Below are 26,473 nucleotides of genomic sequence, written 5' to 3' on the forward strand. Positions count from 1 at the left end.
TTTTGCTGGTTTCCGTTCTAGCATTAGAGAAAAGCTTGAGCATTATGAGTTTCTTAATGATAATCAATTATTGTCAAAAAGTTGTAGCGGTCGAATCTCGTTTAAAAGAATCTCGTGACGTTCATAGGTCTCATCGTTCAACTATGCATGTCGTAGAAAGCTATTCTGATAGCTCGGACGATGAAGATAAAGAATGCTATGCTGCTGAATTTGTGTGGTCAACGCAAAACAAATTGGTTGTTCTTCTCTCTAGTTGATTCACAAAAATCGGAATGAAGAAGTTAAATTTACTTTTGATTTTTCTAAATGTGATCGAATCTTTAATGAATTGCTTAAATTCAGTTATCTTAGAATTAATTATACATTGCCATCAGCTGAGGAGTGGAAGGGTTCGTGTCCCCTTCGTCGCACCACTGGATCTACCCCTGTTGACGTTGCTAAGGTCCGTGCAGTTCTGACAGACGAACCCTGAGTCATGGCAGATTCGATCAGATCATTAGAAGGAAACACATTCAGGATGTCTTCCTATCATGTTTGATCATCTACATTTCATGAAAGCGCCCAAGGTTGAGAACTGTGAAACTCCTTCAAATTTTTGTATAATTCTTGCGAAGTTTGTGTGTTCCAAAGGGCTCTTAGTAGAGAATTTATGGAAGATCCCATTGTTTACTCAAGTTGAAAAGGGAGTGTTTGTTTGAAACATGACCTGTTTTTCCTTAAGAATTTTTTTTTTTGCAAAGTGCTTTTCCCTCGAATAACCCGGCCATAACTCATACTCGCATCCGTTAGATCAAATCCATCATATGAAATCCGATGGGAATAATCAAATATAAATATATTTCAAATAACAACGATGCTTTATTGACACATATAAATAATTTCATACCAAGTTTTTTTTTAATAATGCATATCGAATGATATTACAATCAAGCTATGAACACACATGCCGAATAGAATGGAGCGAAATTGTACACCTCTATACCACCCATGTTGAGGCAGAGCTCAACCGGTGGATTCATCATCATATACAAGGAGATGTAATCTTATTGATATAACTAACTAATGCACTGTAGAAACATGACAAACAATTTGAACAAAATATGGCCAAATTCATAAAATTAAGGTATCTATCTATCTAGATCTTAAGCTTAAAACTGCAGGCATTGGATCGGATGCTCAGCTGCGTGCCTGCCTGGATATTGTCGACCACCAGGTTGCAGTTGGCCTTGCCCGTCATCTTCCACAGCCTGATGGCGCCGAACTTGATGCGTATCGGCACGCGGGCGCGCACGGTGAGCGGCACGAACCCGGCCTGCTGCTGCAGCAGCAGCTGCGCCGCGACGTCGCTGTCGAGCCGCGTCTCCCCGGTGAGCGAGATGTGCGGGCGCACGGTGGTCCGGTGGCCCTGGTACAGCGCCGGGAAGGCGCCGCGGCACAGCACGGTGCCGTTGAAGGACGCCGTGACGTCGCCGCCGTCGTAGTAGATCCCGATGCGGCGGTTCGGGTTGGTGGCCGTCACGTCGACGTCGAACGCGTCGGTGACCGTGGCCGTCGTGGTGTTCACGTCGAAGCGGGTGACGGTGAGCCGGTCCACGTGGAAGGTCGGGATCTTGGGCCGGAACACGAGGTACAGGATCCCCGCGGTGGCGCCGAGCGCGACGGCGAGCAGGACGAGGGCCAGGAAGGTGCAGCACACGCACCGGCAGCACCGGCTGTGCCGCCGCCGGCGCCGCGGCGGGGGCAGCGGTGCTGGCGCGTACGGCGCCGGGGCCGTCACCGGCAGCAGCTGGTCGTGGCTGGGTTTCTTGCCATGCTCCGGAGGCGCTGACGGCGTCTGCGGCGGCGGCGGCGAGCCCACGGTCACCGGGTGGATCCTGTGGTAGTCTGCCATGCTTGTCGCGTGCTGCTCTCAAACCTGCTGCGCGGCCCTGTACTTCTCTCCGGTGACCGGCCGGTGGCTCCGGTGTGGCGGCGTTGCCTGTACGAAATGCACGAACACCGCAGCTGCAGGACTGGATAGTTAAAGGCTTAAAGCTATTGTCGTCTCGGTGCTCAGTCGTCTATATATGTCGTCGCCATGTCTGGTTGGTCTGGCTTGGCTTCTAGACGGCTGCCCTTGACTTGTTCGCGCCATGGGCCATGGCGGCGTGCCGGCGTGGGTGTCGACTTCCACGCTTTCCCCTTTTCTCTCTCCCCTGTGTTTCGTGGAAGAAGAAATCACATGCCTTTGTGTTCTCACTCATGTGATGCTCGTGGCCTATAACAGGTCTTTGACTCCTCGCCCCCGCGTCCGGATGCACCTACGCGTTCTAGTGAGCATGCTGCTGTTGGAGGCAGGTGAGTGGTGTGGTCAGGTCAGACCATCCGTTGTCGTGTCGCAGTTGGACACGACACGCATCGCACCACCAACGGTACGCGCTGCGCCCGCGCCTGCGCGGCGTCTGCACTGCACGTAGATGCAGGTGAGTTCACGGCTCTGCCGGCGTGTTGAATGGTTGCAGGCTCGCGTATAGGTGGCCCTTCTCATGCCTCGTGTCCTCCTGTTTCGTTTGGGTTTGTTTGGCTGATAAGCCATGACTGAAAGTATTGTTGACTGATTTGGTGTAAGAGAAAAATATTGTTCGTTGACTGAAAAAATACTGTTTATAAACTAAACCAGTCTAAACGAACAGGGCCCTCAGGCGTACTGACACACTGGTCTACGCGTACGCATCCCAATGATACAGGTCGTGTCATGCCCCATGACCTATCGTGTGTCAAAATTCTAGATACGGTACGAATCAAAATTTATCGTGCCGTACTTTAGGCAGTAGGAAAAGGTCGTGCACGAAAGTCCAAGCTCAGGCTTGCGATCGTCGCCGGTTCGCCGCGGGGCATGATACGGAAGAGTCACCGTCGGCATGAGACCACCAGGAGCATGTACAGACGTACCGTTCAGATTTCAGAGCATCGCCGTGTCGTCGGCCGGAATGAACGGACGGTCGGTGTGGCGACAGCGATCCCCGGCAGGCAAGCAAGCAAGCATGCTTCATTTGACCACTGGCGGGTTGTTGTTGATACGTTGAACATTCAGAGGGCCGGGGCTGCATCCGGAAGCCCAAAGCTTTAATCATCCGTGACGTACTGACGTGATCAACGGTTGCCCGCAAACTTTCCCCATTTCATCTTTGCACGGCACGCGCCTTCCTGCCTTGCTGCATTCACCCAACTAGTAGTAATAATTACGTGTTACTACTACTAAACTTCGCTTAAACTGAGTTTAAACTGAGCCGGCCTGCCTCAACCCAACTTCGCTTCTCAAAGAAATGTTAAACACCTGGGCGATGTGGGCCCCAGCTTGCACAAACACAGAGAGAGAGGGAGAGAGCTGGACACTTGGGCCGCACACGTGGCGGGCAGTTGACGGGTCATTCATTGCCTCATTGGTATATCTTGCATTGGATTGCAGCCGGGGCCGGGCATCATGTGCTCCCTTTGACTTCAAATTTAGGGCCTTGTTTAGATTACCTCCAAATTCCAAGTTTTTTCACTCTCTCTCCATCACATCAATTTTTAGCCGCTTGCATGGAGCATTAAATGTAGGTAAAAAAAATAACTAATTGCACAGTTTAGTTGGAAATCACGAGATGAATCTTTTGAGCTTAATTGGTCCACGATTGGACAATATTTACCAAATAAGACGAAAGTGCTACTATTCATCGGGTTGAAATTTTTTGCAATCTAAACATGGCCTAGGTCGTTTGTTAGGACAAATCAAAGTGTATATTATAGTATCTTTTGCAAACAAACTGATAAAGTTTGACCGATTGAATCGACCATATTTCACATGAATAGTATTTCACTACTCATGCTGGGACTACTTTGTATCTTAAACAGATGTTGTTCTAAAAGTGTAGTCAATTAATATATAAAATAAAGTAGATGTGATCTCGACATCCTCGATTCTAACTAAAATGGTTTGGCGTGAAGATGTTAATCACCCTGTTCGTTTGGGCTGGTTTGGCTTATAAGCCATGGCTGAAAGTACTGTTGGCTGGTTTGGTGTGAGAGAAAAATATTGTTCGTTGGCTGATAAGCCATGGTTTATAAGTCAGATACGAGTAAGCGAACAGACTATATATATCACAACTTCAGAGATCAATTGCAACTTGCAACAGACAAACAGGTCATGACATAAGATTTAATTCTTTCATCTATTCTTTTTTTCCTAAGACTTTTGCTATTTATCTGTTGACAGATGTTTTTGATACTAAATCTGTCATATTTCAATACGTTTGATTGTGCTTTAGGATTTATGCTACAATTGTTGTCTACTGGGTCGCATTTGTAAAAATCTGACACTTCCTTTCCCTAATCTGTACTGGTCATACCAGGAAAAACTATATATGTTTGCTGCAATGAATAATACATGGTTCTTCATCTATTTCCACTTGTTAAAATCAGGCCCAGCTTACACCAAGGTATTTCTTTCATTTAAACACTTGTCTTGACGGCATGGTACCAATATCTCTACCGCTCAAAAGAATGTGCATGGAACATGGCGTAAAGCAATCAAATCAACATTTTTTGACTTGCTTATCTTATCTCAATCTCGATCTCCATCTCCTAGTGTCCCGAGGCTTTAGAAGTTGTACAGGCGCAGCTGGAATCCGGAGCCACCACTCCCTTAACCTTCTCACCAACTTTTCACTACTCTTCTTCCTCAATGGCATCTGTCTTGTGTATGCCTCCAGAAGAATCAGTAGAACAATGGTTCTCAATGGCATGAATGTGAATATCGTGGCCACAACGACCAATGCAGCTGCAACTCTGTTGGTGCTCTGAATTCAAGCAACAAATTTCACTGGTCAGGATGGCAATGTTTCAAACAATATGGCTACATAACAGAAGAGATCAAGAGACACCTGAGGAAATGCTGCAAGCATGAGGGACCGGAGCTTGAGGAGAAAAATGTTCCCTGTTTGCACGTGTGCTTCCAGCTGCGAGATGGCCTGTTGCAGAGCTAGGAGTTGTTCCACGGTTCTTCTTCGAGGAGGAGTTATGATCTCAAATGCTTCTACCGAGCGCCCATTCCCGTAATGTTTGTTCCATAGCATGAAGAGAGTAGAACCAAGCAAAAATCCAGGAAACATGAACCAGATCCAACCACTGCAGTAAAGGACGACAACGACTTATGGATTACTAAAAAACAGGCAACTTTAGCTACTTGCACAAAGACCTTTTTTCTAACCAAAATTTGTGATAAATAACTGGAAGGTATTGTAGATTATAACAATACCTGTATGCCATGTAGAGGAAACATAACAAGAAGACAAAAGATTTAAAGGGCTCTTCCCAGCCGGCCAAAGTGAGCAACCTTTTGCCTATTTCAATCAAAGGAAATAGTAGTTCCTGGAAGGAGTTAATCAGTGTTATTACATTAATAATCCTTAAATAAGCTTAGATTATGAGCTACCTGGATGACATATGCTGAAAGCCTGAAATATGCCCTACTATTTAGTACAGTAATTCAATAAAAGTTTAGATTCTGCCACACGCCATAGTTTTAGTTTCAGATTTACCTGAATTAAATTCTATGCAAGATAATGAACTTTTTTAGAGCAAAAAACAATACCTTTAGAACAGCTACATTAGTGTTTATGTCTTCCACTTTGACCTGATCAAGCGTAGCCCTTGCCGCTTCCACTCTACCTGAATACCCAACCGATCGCTCTAGAGCCATCTGAACTGAGCTAGTTCCTCCAATCTGCACGTCTCGCACAGTGAAATCCCTCTCCTCAGCGTTGTCCTCCTCTTTCAGTTTTAGCAAACCCATTGTCACCATGGTATATGCAGAAAGTGGGAAGGGGTCAGCACGCATCAATTCATCAGAACTGCTCTGACCAAAATCCTGGCTTCCTCTGAATCTTGGGCAATGCTGCTTGAGCTGGCCATACAATGCCTCCAAAATCTTGTCCCCTTTCGGCAATTTCTCTGCCAAGTTGAAGGCAAGGATGGTCTTGAAATGTGCTGGTAGTATGTTGAAGAGACTTTTCCCTACAAGCCATTATAAAAGTTTCTAATTCCTTCTCTGCCACAGAAATTTTAGCTGCCCCTCCTTAGTCCTTCGCGCAAAGTTTTCTGGACCTGTATGCCACTTCCGTCCGTCTAAAGTACGACGGCCGATAACGGAGAGATACAATGACCCTTTTGTCCCTGTGTCCACTTAAGTCCCACCAAACACACCACAGTCTCCCATTCCTCTTTTCTCGTCTCTCTCGCGAACTTCTCTCTCTCTCAAAACCCTAGCCTTCGGCGACGGCCCACATGCCGACCGCCTACAGCCTCCGCGCGCCGCCCTCCGCCGCGCAGCAGCGCCTCAGGCTGCCCTTACCGCCGCCCCCGCCACAGCTGCCGTTTACCCCGGCGGGTGGAGGGGCCGCCCGTCGGAGGAGGGTTGTCGGGGTGGCGGCCGCGTCCGCGTCGCCCTTCGACGAGCTGCACGCGCGGGGGAGGCCCGTACATGGACCCTCCAAGGTGAGCCTTCGCCTACCTCGGGGACATCGCCCGAACGACCAGCCTCATCCCCCCCACCCCAATTAGTATAGTTGGTGGTAGTATCGATCGAATACTACTGCATGATTAGCATCCATGGATTTCGTTGGCCCCGATTTTGAGGTTTCTATGCTGGAAAGCCGCTACCCGTAATCATTCCCTGTTTGAAATTTGATGTCTCATGAAATTCCGGGCCTTTGGGACTTGGGTCAGGAATAAGATCTACGTTCCAGCAAACGGTTCATATTGTGATGACTACCTCCTGTGATAGATCATCGCTCGCAGCTCATGTTCGTCTGTTAATTGAATAGAATACCCGCAAATAAGGTGGCAACGTTACTGCCAAGTAGTCTAATACACGACACGAGGTGCTTAGAAGCAGCTATTTGTTAGCTGCGTTCACTGGTCATCAAGAGAAACAAGAATTCGACGCTCGTGCAATTCTAGTTATTGTCGAGGTTTAGTTTCTGTACATAAAGTTGTGGTTTGCGCCACTCAGAAGGGGGAGGGGGTTCTGTAAGAGTGTACACTGTGAAGCAATGGAGGTTTAGCTGCATCTGCATGGACATAACTTTAGGCTTGGTAAACGTCAGCAACAATGGTCCTTTAGACATATGTTGGTTGTATGATGCCTGCCTGGATCATGAGGCTGATGACAAATTTTTTGTTTTGAGCTCCATTTTTCACCTTCTTTTTGAGGTCAAGGTTGTGATTTAGGAAGAATGATTGCTTACTAACAGCCTGCTGTCATAGGGGTCATATAGCATTGCAAAAAAAAAAAAAAAAACTGTTTTGTGAGCCCCATGTGACCCCAGGAACCATGGCGCTTAAGGATTCAGTGTTCCACCACTGTTTTTGTTTATTGCTAGGTCGAAACATTATATACTGCTAACTATCTTAGCAGTAACATTGGTACTACTGGCTAATACTGAGCTAAGTGGTCCTTAACATAGCAAACTCTTTATTTGTAATTCGTACTCACTGAGCTAATTTTTGGACTGAAGACTTATGACCTTCAACTTTAATATCAAAGTTCTTTTGGATAGCTCAAGATGATTTGTCCATATTGAGCTGGGTCATTCTCAGCATTGCGGCGTACTATGTTTCTGTAGACGTTTGCTTCTGTATATCAGTTCACAATGTATTTGTCAGATGGAGCAACCTGTGACCTGTCATTTATTCTAGCTAAATGTAGCAGCTGTTGTTATGACCAGTAATAATTTTTCTAAGAAATTTTGAAATACTGTTTGCCCATGGATCATTTCTTAATGAAATTGTGGGATTCTTTGAGGAGGATTTTTTACTGATTAGCAGCTATTTGTCTTGTATGGTTTAAATATGTTGATCTGGCTAGTTTTCCTAGGCTAATAGTCACATCACAAAGTTAGCTGCGCTTGATAGCTGCTTCTGAATTAACTGTTAGTTTCTTTTTTCCACTTTCCCAAAACAAAGAAATGAAAATTCCTGCTCAATAGTTTAGTTAATTCTGAATATTAGCTCTACTAAACTCTGTCCGAGATCCTGTCTTATTAAACATATGAACCTACTTCCCATTCCCATGTGATAACTCTTATTATATTATTTTCTGTAATAGCTACAGCTATGTAATTTATTAATCGAAAAGCTGAGATAACAAGAAGCAATGCCTTGTTTCATGGAAATACAGTTCACATGTATACATTGTACGATAGATTGGGTAGGACATGTATCTTGTTACTCTTGTACAGTTGCACATCATAAATGGGAACAAAAGCCCAAGCAGGGCACAAGTAAGCACAGTGTGCTGCTCAAGGCGCCGCGCGCGTCACGCGGGTGAAGCTGCTCAAGCCCCGCGACACGCTGGTGCTCGGCCAGGCGTACCGCCTCATCACCGTCGTCGAGGTCACCAAGGCGCTGCAGGCCAAGGAGGAGGAGAAGACCCGGAGGGCGCAGCAGCAGCTGCTGCTGCAGGTAGTTCAGACGAAGCACGCCGGCGGGAGGACGGGCTCCGGTGACGACTCGCAGCCGCAGCAGGTGGCTGATGGCAGCCTTGATCAGGTACTACTTTTACTCCTAAGCAAACTAAGGCACTAACTAATTTATGATGCCATAGGGTTAGACACTACATTAAGCTTTCCATGTCACTGAAGAAAACCAATACAGAGGCTCATGTTCTTGACATTTTCCTTGTACTACAGGTTTATAAGTCAACTAACCCTATACTTTTTTTTGCTTTAGAAGATCTGGAACAGGCTCCAACCAGCCAGAAACTGGAAGCCTGCAGCCTGTGCCTTTGAGCATTGTGTTCCCTGCTAGGCTGGAGCCAGAACCTGAGCATGTCAACACTGCTGACGATATCAACACAACTGAGAACAAAGGGAGACCCAAGACAGCAGTGAATAAGAAAATGAAACTTGACAGTCCTGCTATGAATACAAGAGCCAAGGTATCTACAACTCCAGATAGTCCTGCTATGGGTACCAGAAACAAAAGGAAGCTTGACATTTAGTTGTCTGTGGGATGACTCAAAACTCCAGATATTTTGTAACTCATGTGGTCTATCTATTGACCATAACCTGCATTTTGTAAGACCAAAACAGTGGTCTGTGCATGACCAAAACAATGGTCTGGTCTATGTCATGACTGGTTTGTGAAATGTTGTTATGGTTTGTGAAATTTTCGTAACTGGTTTGTCAAATTTGTTGTTCTGGTTTCTGAATAAGATCTCTTTCTGAATCTGTGTTAACTGGTTTGTCAAATTTGTGGCGTTAAGGGCAAGTGAAAAAATTCTACTCCTGACGTCTAGACACAGGGGCAAAAAGGTCTTCCTATCCCTCCATTACCGGCCGTCACTCTGTAACCTGACGGAAGTGGCACACGGGACCAGAAAACTTTGCGCGAGGGACTGAGGAGGGACAACCAAAATTTCTGTGGCAGAGAAGGAATTAGAAACTTTTATAATGGCGTGTAGGGAAAAGTCTCTATGTTGAATCCCTGTTTCACAGTGCGGTACCGCAAAATCCCTAATGTTGCGATGGAGAGCGCCTCCGCCTTCTGGAAACTACCAAGCCTGTACTTCCTGATGAACTTGTGTGCGTGCAGCACCTCTTTGATGGCTGCAAACCAGTAGTCTCGGCGAGTGTGGCCTTTCAATTGTGGGAATTCAAAGAAGATGGGTTCACTTCTGTCGGCAGTAAACATACGTTAGTTAGTCTAATATGTGCACATTACAAGTATGATAAAAGGATTTCCTTTTCTTAGCATAATAATGTATTGCGGTGCAGGTACTCACGTCAGGCTGGACTTGTACATGACAGCCTTGTCAAAGAGGTGAGCACCCCATGGCCCAGTGGACTCACGTTTTACTGATTGTTTCAAGTCCCTTGCCAGATCATACACAACAGCCTCGCCGTATGAGAAATCAACACCAATAGCCTCAAAGTAGAGTGCGTGATTCGTCAGCGTGAGCCTCCCTGCAGAATGTGCAGTCCATACACATTAAGAACCTCGTGAAGAAGCACAGGTCAGCAGCGCTGATCAAAATTACCATAAGGAGGGTGCTTAACCAGGCCATGTGGACGTCCCGATGTGCTGAAGAACTGGCTTGGTTGTCGCAGCCCCGTGGATGTCAAGGATCACCTCATCAGCAGAGAGCTGCAGGGCAGGAGCTTTGTGCCCCCCTAACATACGTTTTGCGGAGCAGAACGCCCTAGCGTCAGAGATGATACAGACATACAGTGAGTGATGCTCATAATTCAGAAGAATGTGATAGCTTACAACAATGTGAACATGGTGAGGATGGATCGATGCGTATATATACGTACTCGTCTAAGCTTCTGAGATACTTGTGGTAGATAAGGAAATGCAGCCGTCCTCCGGTGGAGTTGGTGAGCGCGTCAAATAGGTTACGGACGGTGATGGGGTGTGCCATGGCAGGGCAGGCAGGAGCAATCTTGGCAAATGCCTCGGGTCCAACCGTCCTCCTGCCATCAACCTAGCCATTGATATCACGCAAGATCAAGATCAGGCAACGCGAAGGAATCATCTGATGGAAGGGCTTGATCAAGAACACAGTCATATACAGGAGAAACAACCGGGAGACCTGAATTGCCATCTGCGTTGGGCTTGAATAGAAAATGGATGCACCGTCGTCGTCGTCCGCGTCGTCACGGAGAACGCTGAATGCCGTTTTCTGCGTCGTGAGAAAACCAATGAATCCTGATTCAGTATCTACATGGTCTGTTTGTTCTAACAGGGAGAAGACAAGAGCCGATCTGACCTCGAACACGGCGTCGGTCTCCTCGTCGGGCGCCTCCCAGGCGAGCATCATATCATAGGTGAGCGTGTGGAACTCCCTGTCGCCGAGGTGGTCCGGGCGCCTGGCCTCCACGCGCAGGGCGACGTGGGAGCAGTACTCCACGACGCTCCTGGCGTACTCCAGCGGCCCGCCGGCCTGCTCCTCCGCGTCCAGCCGCCGGAGCAGCTGATCCACCGGCACGCCCGCGATCCTGCCACGGTCACGCAGAATGTAATGCGATGAGATGCAATGTTGTGTCTGTCTGTCACGGTGAACGGAAAAAGAAACGCGCAATGTCGGGATGGACGGACCGGGCGCATCGGCAGACTACGGAGGCAGCAGCGGCCGAGAGGGGAGGGATGGCGGACGGTGGCGGCACGTCTGACCCCATGGCGGCCGTATCGGCGCCGCCACCGCGCTCCTGGTCCTCCTTCCCCCTGCTGCGATCGCCGCCGAGGAGGAGGCGATCAAAGAGACCCATCCCTGGTGGCCGCCGGACACGGATGCATCTCTTTCCCTTTCCGTGGACGGATGGCTACGCCTACGCGTGCATTCCCCGCCGGTGTCGGACGTCCAGTGAAGCGAGGAACCGCGCACACGCCGCGAACCTATACCTATCCGTCCACGGTCACTTGCCAGCAAAGTAAGTTCCACGTTCCTGTCCCTTCAAGTCATCGGTGAAATGGATTTCACGTAAAAGCAACTAATCGGACTGTTCGCTTATTGGTTTGAGGCAGAGCTTATTAGTCAATCAACAGTATGTTTTCTTCTCACAACAAATCAGCACCAGTCGGATTTATCAGTTCAGAAATCAACCAGCGAATAGGCTGAATATCTGTCCAGTTCGTTTGGTTAAAAAGCCAGGCTGACAAGTCTTCGTTGATTCGTTGGGAAAGAAAAACAACGTACCTAAATTGCGATCTCCGCCCAAAGATGCAATTTAGCTCCAGTCCAGTCCAAACCAAACTATCTTTATGTTTAACTATAATTATCAATATGCATGACTCCAAATAGATATACTATAAAATTATTTCATAACAAATCTAAGTAGATATACTATAAAACTATTTCGTAACAAGTTTAATGATACCTATTTAATATAATAAATATTAGTATCTCTTTATATAAACTTAATCAAACTTCTAATCATTTGACTTAAAATTGCATCTTTTTTTGACAGACTGGTGTAGCTCAGTTTGTATCTCTACTACGTATTTTTGCAAGATTTGCTATCCCCAGGAACAGTTATAAAAGAACATAATGTTTGTAAACGAGTTTACAAACATAATGTTTACACTAAAATACGGGCATGGACCGACATATAGCACGTTCCACCATTTTCATGAAAAAGCCTTTTAACTTAACTCCGTAGATACAAATCTTATTACCACTAACATCAATGGAGTCCTCTCCCTCCTCATTTACCAGCTCAAAAACCATGTGAACAAAAAACATCCTGCAACTGCAAAGAACAGACGCAGGCTTACAACATAATTATCTGTCCCCGAAAAATGCGGTAAAAAGGAGGCAGAAACATGGATCCCAGCGGTGAGAACCACCCTGGGGACTTAGGAGTCAAGTCATGGTGATCACTTCACGATGCAGATCTTGATGACAGAGGCGACGCCGATACGGTGAAGAGCCACGATGGAATCACCAGGCTTGCAAAGCTGCTTCTGCACAGCCGACTTCAGCGCGGCCTCCAAGATCACCTCCGTTGACTCTGAATCTGTAGCCTTTGCAGAGCCCTCGGCAAGGAGGGGAATGAGACCTCTGTAGATCAGGCTGTGCCTAGCTGGGCCCTCGGAGCTGATGGTCCAGTCGAAAGAATCCGTCGTTAGCACGGGTACGACAACAGAGAGGATGGGAACCCTGGGGCGGTACTTGGCGACCAGCTTGGCCGTGGTGCCACCGCGAGTCAAGACGACGATCAGTGCGGCCTTGGCCTTGTTGGCAGTTCGCACAGCAGATGATGCAAGAGACTCCAGAGGGCTCATTGGAAGAGGCGCGGACCTGATCATCGCCTTGAAAACTGCCTCGTGGTCCAGGGAAGATTCTGCCTCAATGCAGATACGAGCCATGATCTTCACAGCCACCTCGGGGTAGGCTCCAGCAGCACTCTCACCACTGAGCATGACACAGTCAGTTCCATCAAGAACGGCATTTGCAACATCAGTGGCCTCAGCACGTGTTGGCCTAGGAGATTTGATCATTGACTCGAGCATCTGGGTAGCAGTAACAACAGGTTTGCCAGCAATGTTGCACTTGTAGATCATCATCTTCTGCGCAAGGAAAATCTTCTCAACTGGAATCTCCATTCCCAGATCACCTCTAGCAACCATAAAAGCATCAGTCTCCCTCAAGATCTCATCAAAGTTTACAACACCCTCTTGGTTTTCAACCTGCATAGCAGAACCATATCATGAAAGAAATCAGATCCATGACAGCATAACTAACATGATCATAAGTTCTATATGTCCATTATCATCATGTAATATGAACAACACTATAGCAGGAAACCGATTCCAGACATTGCAGTGAAAAAGCAATATATGACATGAACTAGTCTGAACCATAAAGGAATTATCCAGTATTTCGGAGAATTCGGCTAGGAGTAAAACAACCTAACAGGTGGAAACGTAGAGTAAAAGTAACAGAATTGCATTTTGCTAACCAACTGTTAAGTAAAAATTCTTGTGAAGTCGTAGCCTGGGCAAGCACTATATCCTAGTTGGTAAAAGAGTACTCAACATACTACTTTCATATGTTACTGATAAATAACATAACATGGCAAAAACTGGTCATCAAGTTGTTTACAGTAAAACTAAGATGAGAAGGTTTCATACGAGAGATGCAAGCAAATCATGTCGTGCAAAATTATGGACAGAGAAATAGCTGATATAACCCTTTGAAGTAAGACAGTGATAGTATATACAAACCTTTGACATCAACTTAATGCGCTTGGCATGCTGCCCAAGAACCTGTCTGACAGTCACCAAATCTGATCCTTTACGGACAAAGGATAGAGCAATCATGTCAATATCATTTGGAACACCCCAGCCCAAAATGTCTTCTTTATCTTTCTCAGTCAATGTAGGAAGATCCACAACAATTCCTGGCAAATTGCAGTTCTTTCTCTCACCAAGCATTGCAGTGTTCTCACACCTACACCTCACAGTTCCAGCATCTGGATCGCAAGACAGAACGGCCAGAGAGATAGTACCATCTGCGCAGAGTATGACATTTCCAGGCTTCACGTCAACAGGCAGTTTCTTGTAACTCATAGCAATCATATTTTCATCACCCTTGATATCATAATCAGTGGTGACAGTGATTTCTTGACCCTTGGTTAGCTTAATTGGTTTACCATCCTTCAAAAACCCTGTACGAATCTCAGGACCCTGCAGCAACAAAAGGTTGGTTAAGAACACTTCATATAACCACCTTAAATGCCATACAAAGAAGAATACAGTCAGAAGTTTTGCAAAATATCATGGAGTGACACATGACTACATAAGCAGCAAAGAGCAGGTATAATATATATGTACTCAATTTTAATGATGAAGCCAAACCAACAAATATGACCATGCGAACCATGAATTGAAACATAAGAAAATGAAGAGGTAGCAATTTAGTGGCAACTGACAAGAAATTAAGGAATAAAGACCCCTAGAAGTTCCTTTATTGATCAGCTCTTGTGTCAAGAAAATGAAACATCAATTGAAAATTGACTGACCCTGAATATCTGGGGAGGCTGAATGCTTTGGCATTGCAACCTCAGACGACAACCAAACCATTCCAAATCCAAAACCAGAAGTAATACATTAATCCCTCGACCATTAAACGCAGAACCATAACCAGAAGTGGCAGAAGTAATCTAAACAAAACATAACAAATTTGGAACTGAATTCAACCATTCACATGGAGAATTGTTGACACAAGAGTGAACAATGGCAACAAGGCAAATATAGAGCCATAGGCAAATCTAATCCTTGGCACTATTGTGTCACGTCACAAATCAGTATCCCATTACATAAGAAAGCAACTAATGTAATCACAGGTGTTAATCATATATGTAGCATTCATTTTGGTCAAGATGAATGTCTAAATACTGAAACCACTGAGCTCAAAACAGCAATGTCCAAGAAAAATATTTTGGCTTACAATTTGCCAATCTTCAAGTCTAGTGAAGGAATTGATTTCTTAAAACCTAACTTCCACAGCAGCTAAAGTAGGAGTACTCGACATCCACCAACTTTGCAGGACACTCTGGGTAGTTAAAGCTAAACATACAACCCAAAGTGCTAATGTACAAAATCTGAAACTAACTTTAACCAACATGGAGTATCGTTTCCTTTTCACAAACACGATAACCAACAGCATATATTGACTAAAGTAGCAGCAACTGTCAATAAATCAAGGAATAAAGACCTTGGAAGCTCGATGCAGATGAACTCCATAGGAAGCAGTCAATCAAACCATTTAAGTCCAAAAACATTCCAGACTTGCAGTAACGTGAACAACAAGCAGACAATCTGAAACTAGCTTCAACCAACAAGACGTGCAGCTTCTATTCTATATGGAGTATTCAAGGCACAAATAGCTCCTCTTTGCAAGAGGGCCAGTATAGAGCCGCATGCAAATCCCTTGGCACGATATGTCAAACTGCCAAAAGCCAGCACAAGTTATTTAAGGAAAAAGCTACTTGCACGCATTAGTTTTGGTACTATCACACGCGTTAATCATATACTGTGTATATGTAGCATGCAGTAATTAAGTTAAGATCTAAACCTTCTACCAAAAAACCATTGAGATCAAAATACCAAGCTCCCTGAGTGGAAACCATATTGAGATAATACCAAGCTCCCTGAGTGCCGTGAGTGGAAACCATATATTGAGATAAAAACAGTCCCCGTCAGCCCCGAAAAGATCACTCTAGCTCGTCCCACTGAACAGATCACTAGATCCCTCCAGCGGCAAACAAAAACAGTCCCCGTCAGCCCCGATCCAACCAATCGGCAAGCATAGCCAACCCAAACATGCAGCTAAAGCAGGTAACGGCAGCAGAGCAAGCACATCCATGACACACAGAAGACAGAGAGAGGGAGACCTTGGTGTCAAGCATGACGGCGCAGAGGATGCCGGTGTTGTGCATGGCCTGGCGGAGGTTGTCGAGCGTCTCCTGGTGGTACTCGTGGGTGCCGTGGGAAAAGTTGAAGCGCGCGACGTTCATGCCGGCGCGGAGCAGCTTCTCGAGCATGGGCACGGTGCGGGACGCCGGGCCGAGCGTGCAGACGAGCTTGGTCTTGGGCACCCGCGCGTCGCCGGCGCCGCGGTCCAGGTCCGCCAGAATCTTCGCCATGTCGATGTTCGCCATCGCGCGCCGCTCCGGATCTCTCTCCCTCTCTGCTCCGCGGTCTGGGAAGGGGAATGGGGGGAACGGTGGTGGCGTCGGCGTCGGGGTCGGGGTCGGGGTCGAGCGGCGGAAAGCAGCGAGATGGGATTCGAGATTTGGTGCGGAGTTTTATAGAAAAGGAGGGAGGAGTGTGGGGAATTGCGATTCCGTGGGCGAAGGGCCGAAGAGGACGACGAGCGGAGAGATGGAAGGAAGGCGCAGGCAGTAGGCAGCAGTAGGCACCGGGCAGGGGGATGGTCGCCGGACACGTGGTGCCCACTGAATTTGGAAAAAAAAAATTCTTCCCCTTGCATTCTTTCTTCTAGTGGGAGCGATGGTCCCACTGGCATGAAGAGGCCAAGAGAGCATGGCGGGCCTACCAGTCAGTGGCTCCTGCGTCCACTGGCTATATGATGGTGCGAGCGAGACTTGTTTGTTGTTTCCAATCCATTAATCCAATAGTAAAGCTAGAAAGGGTCTTCTTGGAGAAGAAATTTTGCAATAGAAAGTGTCACTCTCGTCAGAAAGAATACATTTTTTAGTTTAGATATATATAGATTCTATAAAAAAAAGAGTACATCTTTTTAGTTTAGAAAGAATACATTTTCAGTTACAGTAATATAAATCAACAGTATGTTCGGTTGGCTAGTTCGTATCGTTGCTGGTTTGTAAAGAAGTACCGCTGTCTGGTTTGTGTGAGAGAAAAATATTGTTCCGGCTGAAAATTTACGATCATTTATGACAAGCCATAGCCAAACGAACAGTATGCAAACCATGTAAGTTTTCTTTTCCAAACAGCACTAATAAATATCATTAGATGTATCTTAAAATATATTTTTACTATTTAAAATTTAAATTGTTCACATACTAGCAGCCCGATCGGCTGGGGCTGGCTGACTAGGCTGGCTAGCCAGCCCCCTCACATAGATACTGTTCACATGAACCAGTGAACAGTATTTCACTCTCGCGAATCAGCAGGAGCGAACAGCCTGTAGTTCGCTGAGCAGTGCAACTGTAGTGGCCAGTGGGATTCGCACTCGCCCGCCTTCTCGATGCGTGCGAGCGCGGATGATGATGGGGGTGCGAGGGATGATTCCTGGGCGAAACCAGCATATGCCGCGGCACGGCGGCGGCCGGCACAGCAGTCAACAGCGCACGGCGCCACGGCGAGTCGCCGACCGTGGGCGGGGGCGGCGCCGAACGGACCTGACGGCAAAACCAGCGACGTCAGAAACCGGGGACCTGGGCCTCTGTTTTGAATACTTTCGCGGTCTAGCCCTTGCCCTTCGTTTTCCTCGACACGACAGCGTTGGTTGGCGGCGTCGCTGCCCGTTTCTTTCGTCACGGTCGTTTTCTGCTCTAGTTTTTATGATGCTGAGATGAGAGGAATAATTCAATTATTCAAGTTCATCCGAATATGTTGTCTTTTCTGATGAGATGAGAGGAATAATTCAATTATTCAAGTGCATGCGAATATGTTGCCAAAAAAAAAAGAAGTGCATGCGAGTATATACCGAGCCTGACGTTTCAGCCTGCATGGTCAACTTTATTGCACCAGTGGCCGCTGTCCAGTCTTCCATTCCACAAAGGCATGGACGAGTAGAACAAGAACCCTTTTTTTTCTCCAACTCCTATACTCCCTCCGTCCTATTGAGTTTGTCATTTGAAAACCGTGCCCCCCTCACAATTCCGATTCTCGAGCGACAAACTCAATAGGACGGAGGGAGTATGTTCTAATTAGAATTAGAAGGTTCGCTTGTTCAAAACCTCCTGGTCCTGTTGACAAACGATGTCAGTCACTTTTACGGCTAGAACCATGGGATCTAAAGACCGAGGAAAGAAAACAATGGTTCTAGATTATTTGAACCTGGACCAAAAGAACATCTGAGTCGTTGCTCGTGAAATTTATTTATACACTCGTCACATGCTAGTATTTTACTTGGATTCATCCACAGCAGGCAGCATAAAAGGGACATGATAGCTGAGATCTCCATGCCTAATCAGCTTTGCCTAAACACATCGAGAAGGTGGACACATGGAGCTATGAAAATATATATATATGCTCCCTTCATCCCAAGATAGAAGATCTTATAGAATTTAATTGTTCCAAAATATTTGAGATTCTCATTTCTCAATGTACCTTTTTCTTCTTTTTTAATACACATTTTTTTTCTTTTATCAATACATTTTTATCTCTATTTCTTTCAATACATATTTTTCCAATACATCAGTATCTCTATCTCTATTTCTCTATCTCCTTCCTGTTTTCTGCGCACCACAGATTTTGACTCTTCATAAATTTCTGTGTCCAAATCTAAAACGTCAAATATTTTTCGGTTGGAGAGAGTTTTCCCAATATATCTCTATTTGTTTCTATCTCTTTTCCTTTCGTTTTCTGTACACCATATTTTTTCATTCTTCGTAAATTCCGGTGCCTAAATCTAAAACATCAAATATTTTGGAGCAAAAGGAGTCTCTTCTTGATATGTGTGTCAAACATACATTATTTGTACTTAAACTAGTAGCCTCCCGCACGCTGCCACGGGACGTCTATTGTTTTTTTAGGAAAACTGGAGGGGTTTGCACCCCTACTGTGCTTTATTAAAAGAAGGAAATAAACAGTTCAGAAATTATAGTTGTATACATTTAGAGTGAGAACATGAGAAGTAGCCTAAATCTGAAATAACCGATATGGTATTATTGTCGCACGCTGCAATGTACCCAACTATCCCGCGTTTAGGTGCGGGATGGTTTCTCTCTAAGGGCCTGTTCGTTTGGAGAAATTTGGATGGTTTGGAGGAATGCTGAAGGAATTTGTGAGAGAAAAACACTGTTTCGGATGAAAAAAAAAGTGGAAGCCGGGTTTAAGAGCACGCGAACGGGGCCTAACTTTTAAGTGTAAATAGCATAAGAAAATGTAATGTTTAATTGTTGTACCATGCGGAAGATTTGTTCGTACTATTATCTAAATTAAGTGTCGAACAAGCTAGTTGTTCACCTGACACGTAAGGAGCCAAAAAAAAGGCGTTCGTTTGGCTGTAGCTTGTCGTAAACGATCGTAAATTTCTAGCCGGAATAGTATTTTTCTCTCACATAAACCAACCAGCAGTACTTCTTCACGAACCAGCAACGATACGAACCAGCCAACCGAACAGGCTGAAGGAAGAGCTAAAAAAGGTGTTCACTACAGTAAACAACGACACGATTATCGGTGAGGCCTATTGTGGAAGGCTTCACCGTAGCAAGTTACCACGCATTTCACTGCAGGATGGTTTAGGCTTAGGGCCTGTCTAGTTCCTCACTTTTGCTAAAACTTTTGTTGTTTTATCTTATCTTTTGGTAAAATGGATCTAAATATTATGGGCAAAAAACAGCAAAACTTGGGCTACAAAACTTTTGGCATTTGGGAGCCAAGAGGCCCAAATTGTGCAAAAACACGGAGAGGGGGGGCGAGCTGGACGCCCACTACCCCATACCCACCCACCCTGCTGCTTGGGTTCTATCCATTCCCCCGCACCTCACTCCCCACCGCTCTCGCTCTCTGCCTCCGCGTAAACCCTAGCTCCACCTGCCGCTCTTGCTCTCGCCCGCCGCCACCGCTGTCGCTCTCATCCTCCACGGCCGACCAGATCCAGCTCCTCCTCGCTGGCCCCCAGCTCCAGCTCGTCCTCCTCGGCCGCCAGATCCAAATTCGCGCCTCGCAGATGGACGGCTTCAACGGCGACGGCTACGGCAACGGCGATCGCACCAGGGACTTCATGCCGTAGCCTGATTCTTATTCCCCCGCCGGCGGCTACGACATCTTCAACGACACGGCATATCCCTTTCCGGGCTCGAGCAGCGTCAATCTCCCTGGGTGGGCATGGCGGTGCTCGACCTCAACTCCCATGGCAAAGGGTGGCCCAGAATGCCGGGCTATGATGGCCTCCTTCGCTCCGGCCCGCAAGGTGGAGGCATCGGCGGCAGCATGGGCCCCCCTCCCATTCGCGTCCGCAGCGGCAGTCGTACCCTCAGCTTATGTGTGGCTCACAGTGGCGATGGAGGAGGCACCACGGCCGCTCGCGCCTTGTCGTCATCCTCCGATGGTGGCTGTGGCCCTCCCTTGCCTCCTATGACCGCCGGCGTGCGCGGCTCACGTGGATCTACATCCGGCGTGCCTGCGGGATCCAGGAGCCGCGATGGACGTCGATGCCCCACGACGGTAGCTGTTGTGGAAGACAACTTCGACGTCAACAATTACAATGTAGCTAAAGACGACGAGATCCAACATATCTTTCCGAACGCTCAAGTCGCGGTATATTTTCAAACCCAGAAAAATATGCTATGTGTTGGATTGTTGCCGTTTTCGTAATGTATGTACCTATTATTGCTATGCATGGATTAGGCTAGAGTCGACATGGGAAATTGGTCAGATCGAAATACCATAACACTGTGTTTAATTTGGGTTGACCAAATTAATAAGGGTAACTGCGTGAGAGGAGTCATGAACAAGACAGTGATGAACGAGGTCATAGGAAGGTATTATGCAGCAACCAATTTGGTCCATAATAGAGTGCAGATCGCTAATAGAATTAGGAAATTGAAGGGATATTGGCAATTCATACAAAGGCTGCGCAATGACACTGGCTTAGGCCGTAGAGCTGATGGCACTATTGATGCAACTGATCAGTGGTGGGAAGACAACACTAAAGTAATTGCCAAACTGCTTGTTTGCTGTTTTGCATGTAGTAAGTTGTACACTAGCTCACAATGATACGTTCTTCAGGGCCACCTAGACTGGAAGAAATGCAAGCTGGGGATGTGAGCATGTTCACTTTTTACTGGCATATGTAACTGAGTTTGTGATGCATTTATGTGTCAACATGGTAATTCAACAAAGGATGGGGACAATTCTGATGAGTTAAGTGATGCCGACAACCAGCCGTTCGGGTGATTGGTGGAAGAAATTTGAATTCAACAGGCTCATTCAAAACCTGGCGCCAACAGCCCATGTCTCAATACACATTTGGCGCCAATGAACAGTAAACTGAACCCGCCATTTACAAGGCATACATTTCATACAAATACAAAGCTGTCCATTAACAACTACTAGGCTCGCTACTGTTCATCAGCAAGACAGACACCCAGGTCTCAATACACAGTCCATTTGTGCAACACAGTACTCTAGTATACATGGATTACTAGAGCATTATGCAACACATGTAGTTGTTCCAATGACCTTAGTGCAGCTACACAAAATTTGTACCCTCCTCAGGCACATAATCACCAGCAACAACATGGTACAAACACAAAAGTCACTTACGCATGCACTGCTCCACTCCGATCTGATTCACTGTTTTGCCATCAGGTGCTAATCAGTTGGAACCAAAGCTGAATCCTGAATGTGCACAACCCAACCGACGCCATTTTTTGTTCTTTATTCTTTCATTCAGGTATTGTCGGTGTTTTTGGACCACCGACGAGTAAATTTGTATTTACGCGTCTGGCTCGGATGGTGTGCTCAGAGGACACAAGGGTTTATACTAGTTCGAGCGAAATGTCCCTACATCTAGTTCGCTACTGCTCGTGTTACCGGCACTTGGTTTGTAGTAGAAGTTACAAATAGGTGAAAGAGAGAGGATCCCAAGTCTCTGGTGGAAGGAGTGAACGGGTGCTGAGAGCTCACTTATCGGAGGAGAAATGGATGTGAACCATGTACCTCATGCGTACCACGAGGGGTGAAACAAATTCTAGCCCCATGTTGGCACCCTTCTTCATTAGTGATCCATCAAAGTACATCGTCCAGTACTCTTGATCGATGACTGCTGGTGGCATTTGGATCTCGATCCACTCTATAACGAAATCAGCTAGCACTTGGGACTTGATGGTCGTCCGAGGGGCATATGAAATGCCTTGACTCATCAGGTCGAGTGCCCACTTCGCGATTCTTCCTGTGGCATCACAGTTTTGGATGACCTCGCCGAGAGGGAAGGACATCACGACCATCACCGGATATGACTCAAAGTAGTGATGCAATTTCCTTTTGGTGATAAGGACGGCGTACAGGAGTTCTGGATTTGGGGGTAGCGAGTCTTGGAATCAGACAAGACCTTGCTAATGAAGTACATGGGACGCTGCACTTTGAGGGCATGTCCCTCTTCTTCTCGCTCTACCACTAGGGCAGCGCTGACCACTTGCGTGGTGGCCGCAACGTAGAGCAGAAGCGGTTCCTCGTCGGTCGGCAGTGGCCACAAGCGAGCCCTCGTGCCGCTGCTTGTTCTTCTTGTTAGGGCGGTTGGAGGCACCTTCGCCGGCATCCTCGTCCCACTTTGCCTTGCCCTTGGGGCGGTAAAAAATCACCCCGACTACCTCCTTGCCCAAGGCGTGGCTGGTGACGATGTCGAGGAGCTCCTTGGTGGTTCACGGGCCCTTACATCCTAGCTTGTGAACTAGAGACTCACAGGTGGTCCCGGATAGGAAAGCTCCTATGACATCGGCGTCAGCGACGTCGGGCAGCTCATTGCACTACCGGGAGAAGTGCCAGATGTACCCATGAAGAGTTTCCCTAGACTTCTGTCGATAGTTTTTGAGATCCCTTGGGTTCCTAGGATGCCCGTATGTGCCCTAGAAGTTTCCCACAAAGATTTCTTTAAGGTCCGTCCAACTTTGGATTCGGTTAGGCGAAGGTGTTCCAACCACGTTCGTGCCGAATCGGCCTGGAATAATGGAAGATTGCGGATAATGAAATTGTCACTATCCGCTCCACCAACTTGGCAAGCAAGCCGATAATCCTCGAGCCACAGTCTGGGGTTTGTTTCCCTAGAGTATTTCAGGATGTTGGTTGTCGATCGGTATCGCGGTGGGAAGACAGCGTTGAGGATGTGTCAGCCAAAGGCCTGAGGTCATGGCAAGTCAGGGCCCGGGCTTCGTTCCTCACCGCTATCATAGCGTCTGCCATGATGAGGGTGGTAGCCATGGCTGGCCTCCTCCCTCTCATTGCCGTGGGCATACCTATGGGCATCCAGGGTGTCGAGCACGTCATAGTGGAGGCCGAGACGCTCATGCACCGAGACCTCGACGCGTGGCCTACCGCCTCGCTACATCTAGCAGACTGACATGTTCCTATCAGGTCACTCTGAGGGGGCGCACTGGCTGGCGTTGAGCTCGTGTTGTTGGGACAGCGAGCTCTCGGCCTACTGCGCCGCCGCACGCTCAAGTAGCGTGCGAATCTCACGATGGGCCCGACGGTCCTCTGATGTCGTGGGCTCTAGAAGCCCTCGGAGCAAGGCTGACATGGCAGCGATGTTCTGGCTTGCCCGGGTGAAGTGTGGGAGGGCTTTTGTCATCCTTGATGATCCTCCGATTGACGTCGCGGGCCACGGCACACGCACGGCCACCGTCTCTATGGCGCTCGATCTCTCGCTCGAGCCTCGTGCATTCCTGCTCAGGCTAGAGTCATGTTTCTTTGAGCTCTTAGTGCCACGCCCTCAGCTGCTCTACCCATAGGCAAGGTGGGGCCCACGCATCCCCCTCGACCTTGTCGTCGAGGTCATCTATTGGGGTAGCTCCCCCCTCATGGATGCTTTTGTCGTATCCCTCAGGGGTACTTGCTATGAAACATTCACGCGATGGGTGATGGCTTCCCCTGCTAGAGTTAGAGTCAAAGGGCGACTCTAATTCTCCTGTGAGAAGGTCGTGGAAAGATTCAACGACATATTTGGCCATCCACATGAACTCATCTTTTGTAGGGGATGGGGGCGTGCGCTACGCCACAAGGTAGCCAATGGTCTAATGAGGACATCACTACTTTGTCACATACAAGCCAAGGAGAGGAGGAGGTTCAGCATGGGCATCCAATTCATCTTTCTCATGGTGGAGGCCCAGTCCAACTGAAGTTGGAGCCCATCTCGGGTTCCAGGACTAGTCTATCATAAAACTGGTCACACAGGCGCGTTGGGGCTCCATTTTCCACGATCCACATATAGATGGAAAGATAATTAGATAAGGAAGCGAGTGCAACTGGTCTCACATCAAAAGCCCTTTGGAATCAATGGGAATCGTCAAAAGAATTCAGCGTCCAGAATCTACTAGGGTGCTGCGACACCGTCTTTTAGTCTGTTGGATCGTGTATCATGTTTGGGCCCGTTAGGGGCGCGTCCAGGGGGTGACACCCAAGACTCTATATTATACCACCGTCACTCAAGTTAGGGTTTGGGTTTTGTTTAGTTCTTGATTTTCTTGTGAAACAGACGTTATTTTACTACAACTGTGCCGCCAAGGTCGCTTGCTGTGAACCAGGGCCCCTGTTCTTGATCTTGTTCGCCTGTGGTGATTCGTCCTTTCGTGAATCCAGGAGAGTAGCCTCATTAGTGAATTAAGAGTAGCAAAGTGTGCATCCACCGTTCTCATTAGGCTTCGAGTGGTCAAGTGAGAGTTCATGCTTGTTACTCTTGGTGATCGCCATCACCTAGATGGCTTAGTGGTGATTGGGAGCTTAGTGATCACACGGCGGAGGTTGTGGGTGACCCAACTCAAGTTGTGAGCGGTTTTAGGTGATTCACCATGACAGAGTGTTGAAGAATCAACCTGTAGAGAGCACTTGATCCTTGCACGGATCAAGGGGGAGCTACACCCTTGCATGGGTGCTCCAACGAGGACTAGTGGGGAGTGGCGACTCTCTGATACTTCGGCAAAACATCGCTGTGTTCCTCTCTCTCTCTATTTACTTTGAGCATTTACTTTGAGCAATTCAATACTTGTCTTTACATTCATAGAATTGCCATGCTAGAGTAAGTTTGGAACATAGGTTACAAGTCCTTTTGTGCGTTAGATTAATAGAAACATTTTTCTAGGCACAAGGGGTTAATTGGGCTAACCGTAGGACTTAATTATTACAAGAAAATTTAGAATTAGCCCAATTCACCCCCCCTCTTGGGCATCTTGATCCTTTCAATTGGTATTAGAGCCTCGTGCTCATGTTTTTAAGCTTAATCGCTTAGAGCAAGATGTCTCACGGGGATGGAAATCCTCCTATCTTTGAGGGAGATGACTTTCCATATTGGAAAATCCACATGGAGGCGTACTTAGAAGCTCTAGACATTGGTATACTTAGAGCCACCACATAAGGCTTCCCAAAACCTCGGGATGCTACACACTTACAAGGCGATGAGGTCAATTATGAAAAGTGGAATGCAAAGGCTCAGAACACCATCTTTAGAGGCCTTTGCAAAGATGTGTTCAACCACGTAAGGAACCACAAAGACGCCCATGCACTATGGTCGGACGTTTGTGCGCTCCATGAGGGAACCAAGAGTGAGCATGAGGAACGCTATCATCTTGTGATTAAAAAGCTAAATTTATTTGAGATGCTTCCCAAAGAATGTGCTAATAAGATGTATTCATGTTTGAATGTTCTTATAGAGGAAGTCAATGGGCTTGGACTTACTCAAATGTCACCATCCAACGTTGTGAGAAAGATCTTGAGTGTCCTCCGCATTAACAAATATGGGCATATTATGACCGTGCTATACCAAGGTGATATTTCCACCACTACACCGACACAAATCTTGGGAAAGATCAATGCTCATGAGATGTACATGCACATCACGCCACAAGATGGCTCATCCTCTACCAAGAAGAAAGAGAAGGACATAGCATTCAAAGCTAGCCAAGATAAGGGCAAAGCAAGACTTGAGTATGAGAGCTCAAGTGATAAAGAAGATGAAGATGAAAATCTTGCTCTCATGGTGAAGAAAGCCACCAAGATGCTAAAGAAGCTAAACAAGAGTGGCATCAAGTTTGACGGCAAGAAGAGGAAGTTCTTCACAAGCTCTAGAAGGAAGCCAATCTCCAAAATGGATTGCTTCAATTATGGTGAACTTGGTCATCTAGCACATCAATGCATCAAGCCCAAGAAAGACAAGTTCAAGAACAAGAACAAGAGCAAGAAAGATGACTCAAGCAACAAAGATGAAGATGAGAAGAAGAAGAACAAGCTATACAAGAAGAGAGATGGCAAAAAGAGAGACTTCCACAAGAAGAAGAAGAAGAGTGGAAAGGCCTACATCGTCGGTGATTGGCTCACGGACATTGATTCATCTAGTGGATCATCCGATGATGATAGTGAAAATGAGAAGGTGGCCGCCATTGCTATTGATCTTTCATCTTCACCGCCACCATCGCCATTATTCTCTACACATCTATGCCTTATGGCCAAGGGTGAACGCAAGGTAACTAATAATGATGATAGTAGTGATGATGAGCAAGCTAGTGATGATGATAGCGATAGC

General features: G+C 46.8%; 4 protein-coding genes across 4 annotated transcripts; 1 reads left to right on the plus strand and 3 right to left on the minus strand.

Annotated features, from left to right (window-relative positions):
- Positions 1 to 857: 857 nt before the first annotated feature.
- Positions 858 to 2,210, minus strand: LOC136494238 (NDR1/HIN1-like protein 6). The gene has a single exon (XM_066490410.1). The coding sequence runs from the start codon at positions 1,889 to 1,891 to the stop codon at positions 1,136 to 1,138; it is 756 nt and encodes a 251-aa protein (XP_066346507.1). The 5' UTR covers positions 1,892 to 2,210; the 3' UTR covers positions 858 to 1,135.
- Positions 2,211 to 4,512: 2,302 nt separating this feature from the next.
- LOC136492760 (uncharacterized) lies at positions 4,513 to 11,416 on the minus strand. The gene is made up of 11 exons (XM_066488766.1): positions 11,122 to 11,416; positions 10,793 to 11,021; positions 10,616 to 10,705; positions 10,338 to 10,507; positions 10,080 to 10,222; positions 9,806 to 9,986; positions 9,499 to 9,697; positions 5,615 to 6,019; positions 5,279 to 5,391; positions 4,905 to 5,148; positions 4,513 to 4,820 (listed from the first exon to the last, which is right to left on the minus strand). Exons 1-11 carry the CDS (start codon positions 11,289 to 11,291, stop codon positions 4,581 to 4,583), a joined length of 2,184 nt encoding a protein of 727 aa, XP_066344863.1. The 5' UTR covers positions 11,292 to 11,416; the 3' UTR covers positions 4,513 to 4,580.
- LOC136493856 (uncharacterized) lies at positions 6,307 to 9,453 on the plus strand. The gene is made up of 3 exons (XM_066489988.1): positions 6,307 to 6,516; positions 8,314 to 8,571; positions 8,752 to 9,453. The coding sequence occupies exons 1-3, from the start codon at positions 6,307 to 6,309 to the stop codon at positions 8,827 to 8,829; spliced, it is 546 nt and encodes a 181-aa protein (XP_066346085.1). The 3' UTR covers positions 8,830 to 9,453.
- Positions 11,417 to 12,094: 678 nt separating the features above from the next.
- On the minus strand, positions 12,095 to 16,404 carry LOC136492761 (pyruvate kinase, cytosolic isozyme). Its single transcript, XM_066488767.1, has 3 exons — positions 15,921 to 16,404; positions 13,750 to 14,211; positions 12,095 to 13,212 (listed from the first exon to the last, which is right to left on the minus strand). The coding sequence occupies exons 1-3, from the start codon at positions 16,185 to 16,187 to the stop codon at positions 12,400 to 12,402; spliced, it is 1,542 nt and encodes a 513-aa protein (XP_066344864.1). The 5' UTR covers positions 16,188 to 16,404; the 3' UTR covers positions 12,095 to 12,399.
- Between the last annotated feature and the right edge of the window lie 10,069 nt (positions 16,405 to 26,473).

This window comes from Miscanthus floridulus, chromosome 11 (genome assembly GCF_019320115.1).
Source record: "Miscanthus floridulus cultivar M001 chromosome 11, ASM1932011v1, whole genome shotgun sequence".
Lineage (NCBI taxonomy): Eukaryota > Viridiplantae > Streptophyta > Magnoliopsida > Poales > Poaceae > Miscanthus > Miscanthus floridulus.

Coding starts and splice junctions, on each gene's coding strand:
- LOC136494238 (XM_066490410.1), bottom strand. CDS start 1,891: ATGGCAGACTACCACAGGATCCACCCGGTGACCGTGGGCTCGCCGCCG.
- LOC136493856 (XM_066489988.1), top strand. CDS start 6,307: ATGCCGACCGCCTACAGCCTCCGCGCGCCGCCCTCCGCCGCGCAGCAG. Junction 6,517..8,313: donor CCGTACATGGACCCTCCAAG/GTGAGCCTTCGC, acceptor AAGTAAGCACAG/TGTGCTGCTCAAGGCGCCGC. Junction 8,572..8,751: donor CTGATGGCAGCCTTGATCAG/GTACTACTTTTA, acceptor TTTTTGCTTTAG/AAGATCTGGAACAGGCTCCA.
- LOC136492760 (XM_066488766.1), bottom strand. CDS start 11,291: ATGGGTCTCTTTGATCGCCTCCTCCTCGGCGGCGATCGCAGCAGGGGG. Junction 10,706..10,792: donor AGACCGACGCCGTGTTCGAG/GTCAGATCGGCT, acceptor CTCACGACGCAG/AAAACGGCATTCAGCGTTCT. Junction 5,392..5,614: donor CTAATGTAGCTGTTCTAAAG/GTATTGTTTTTT, acceptor AACTCCTTCCAG/GAACTACTATTTCCTTTGAT.
- LOC136492761 (XM_066488767.1), bottom strand. CDS start 16,187: ATGGCGAACATCGACATGGCGAAGATTCTGGCGGACCTGGACCGCGGC. Junction 14,212..15,920: donor CCGTCATGCTTGACACCAAG/GTCTCCCTCTCT, acceptor TTGTTGCTGCAG/GGTCCTGAGATTCGTACAGG. Junction 13,213..13,749: donor GCATTAAGTTGATGTCAAAG/GTTTGTATATAC, acceptor TCTGCTATGCAG/GTTGAAAACCAAGAGGGTGT.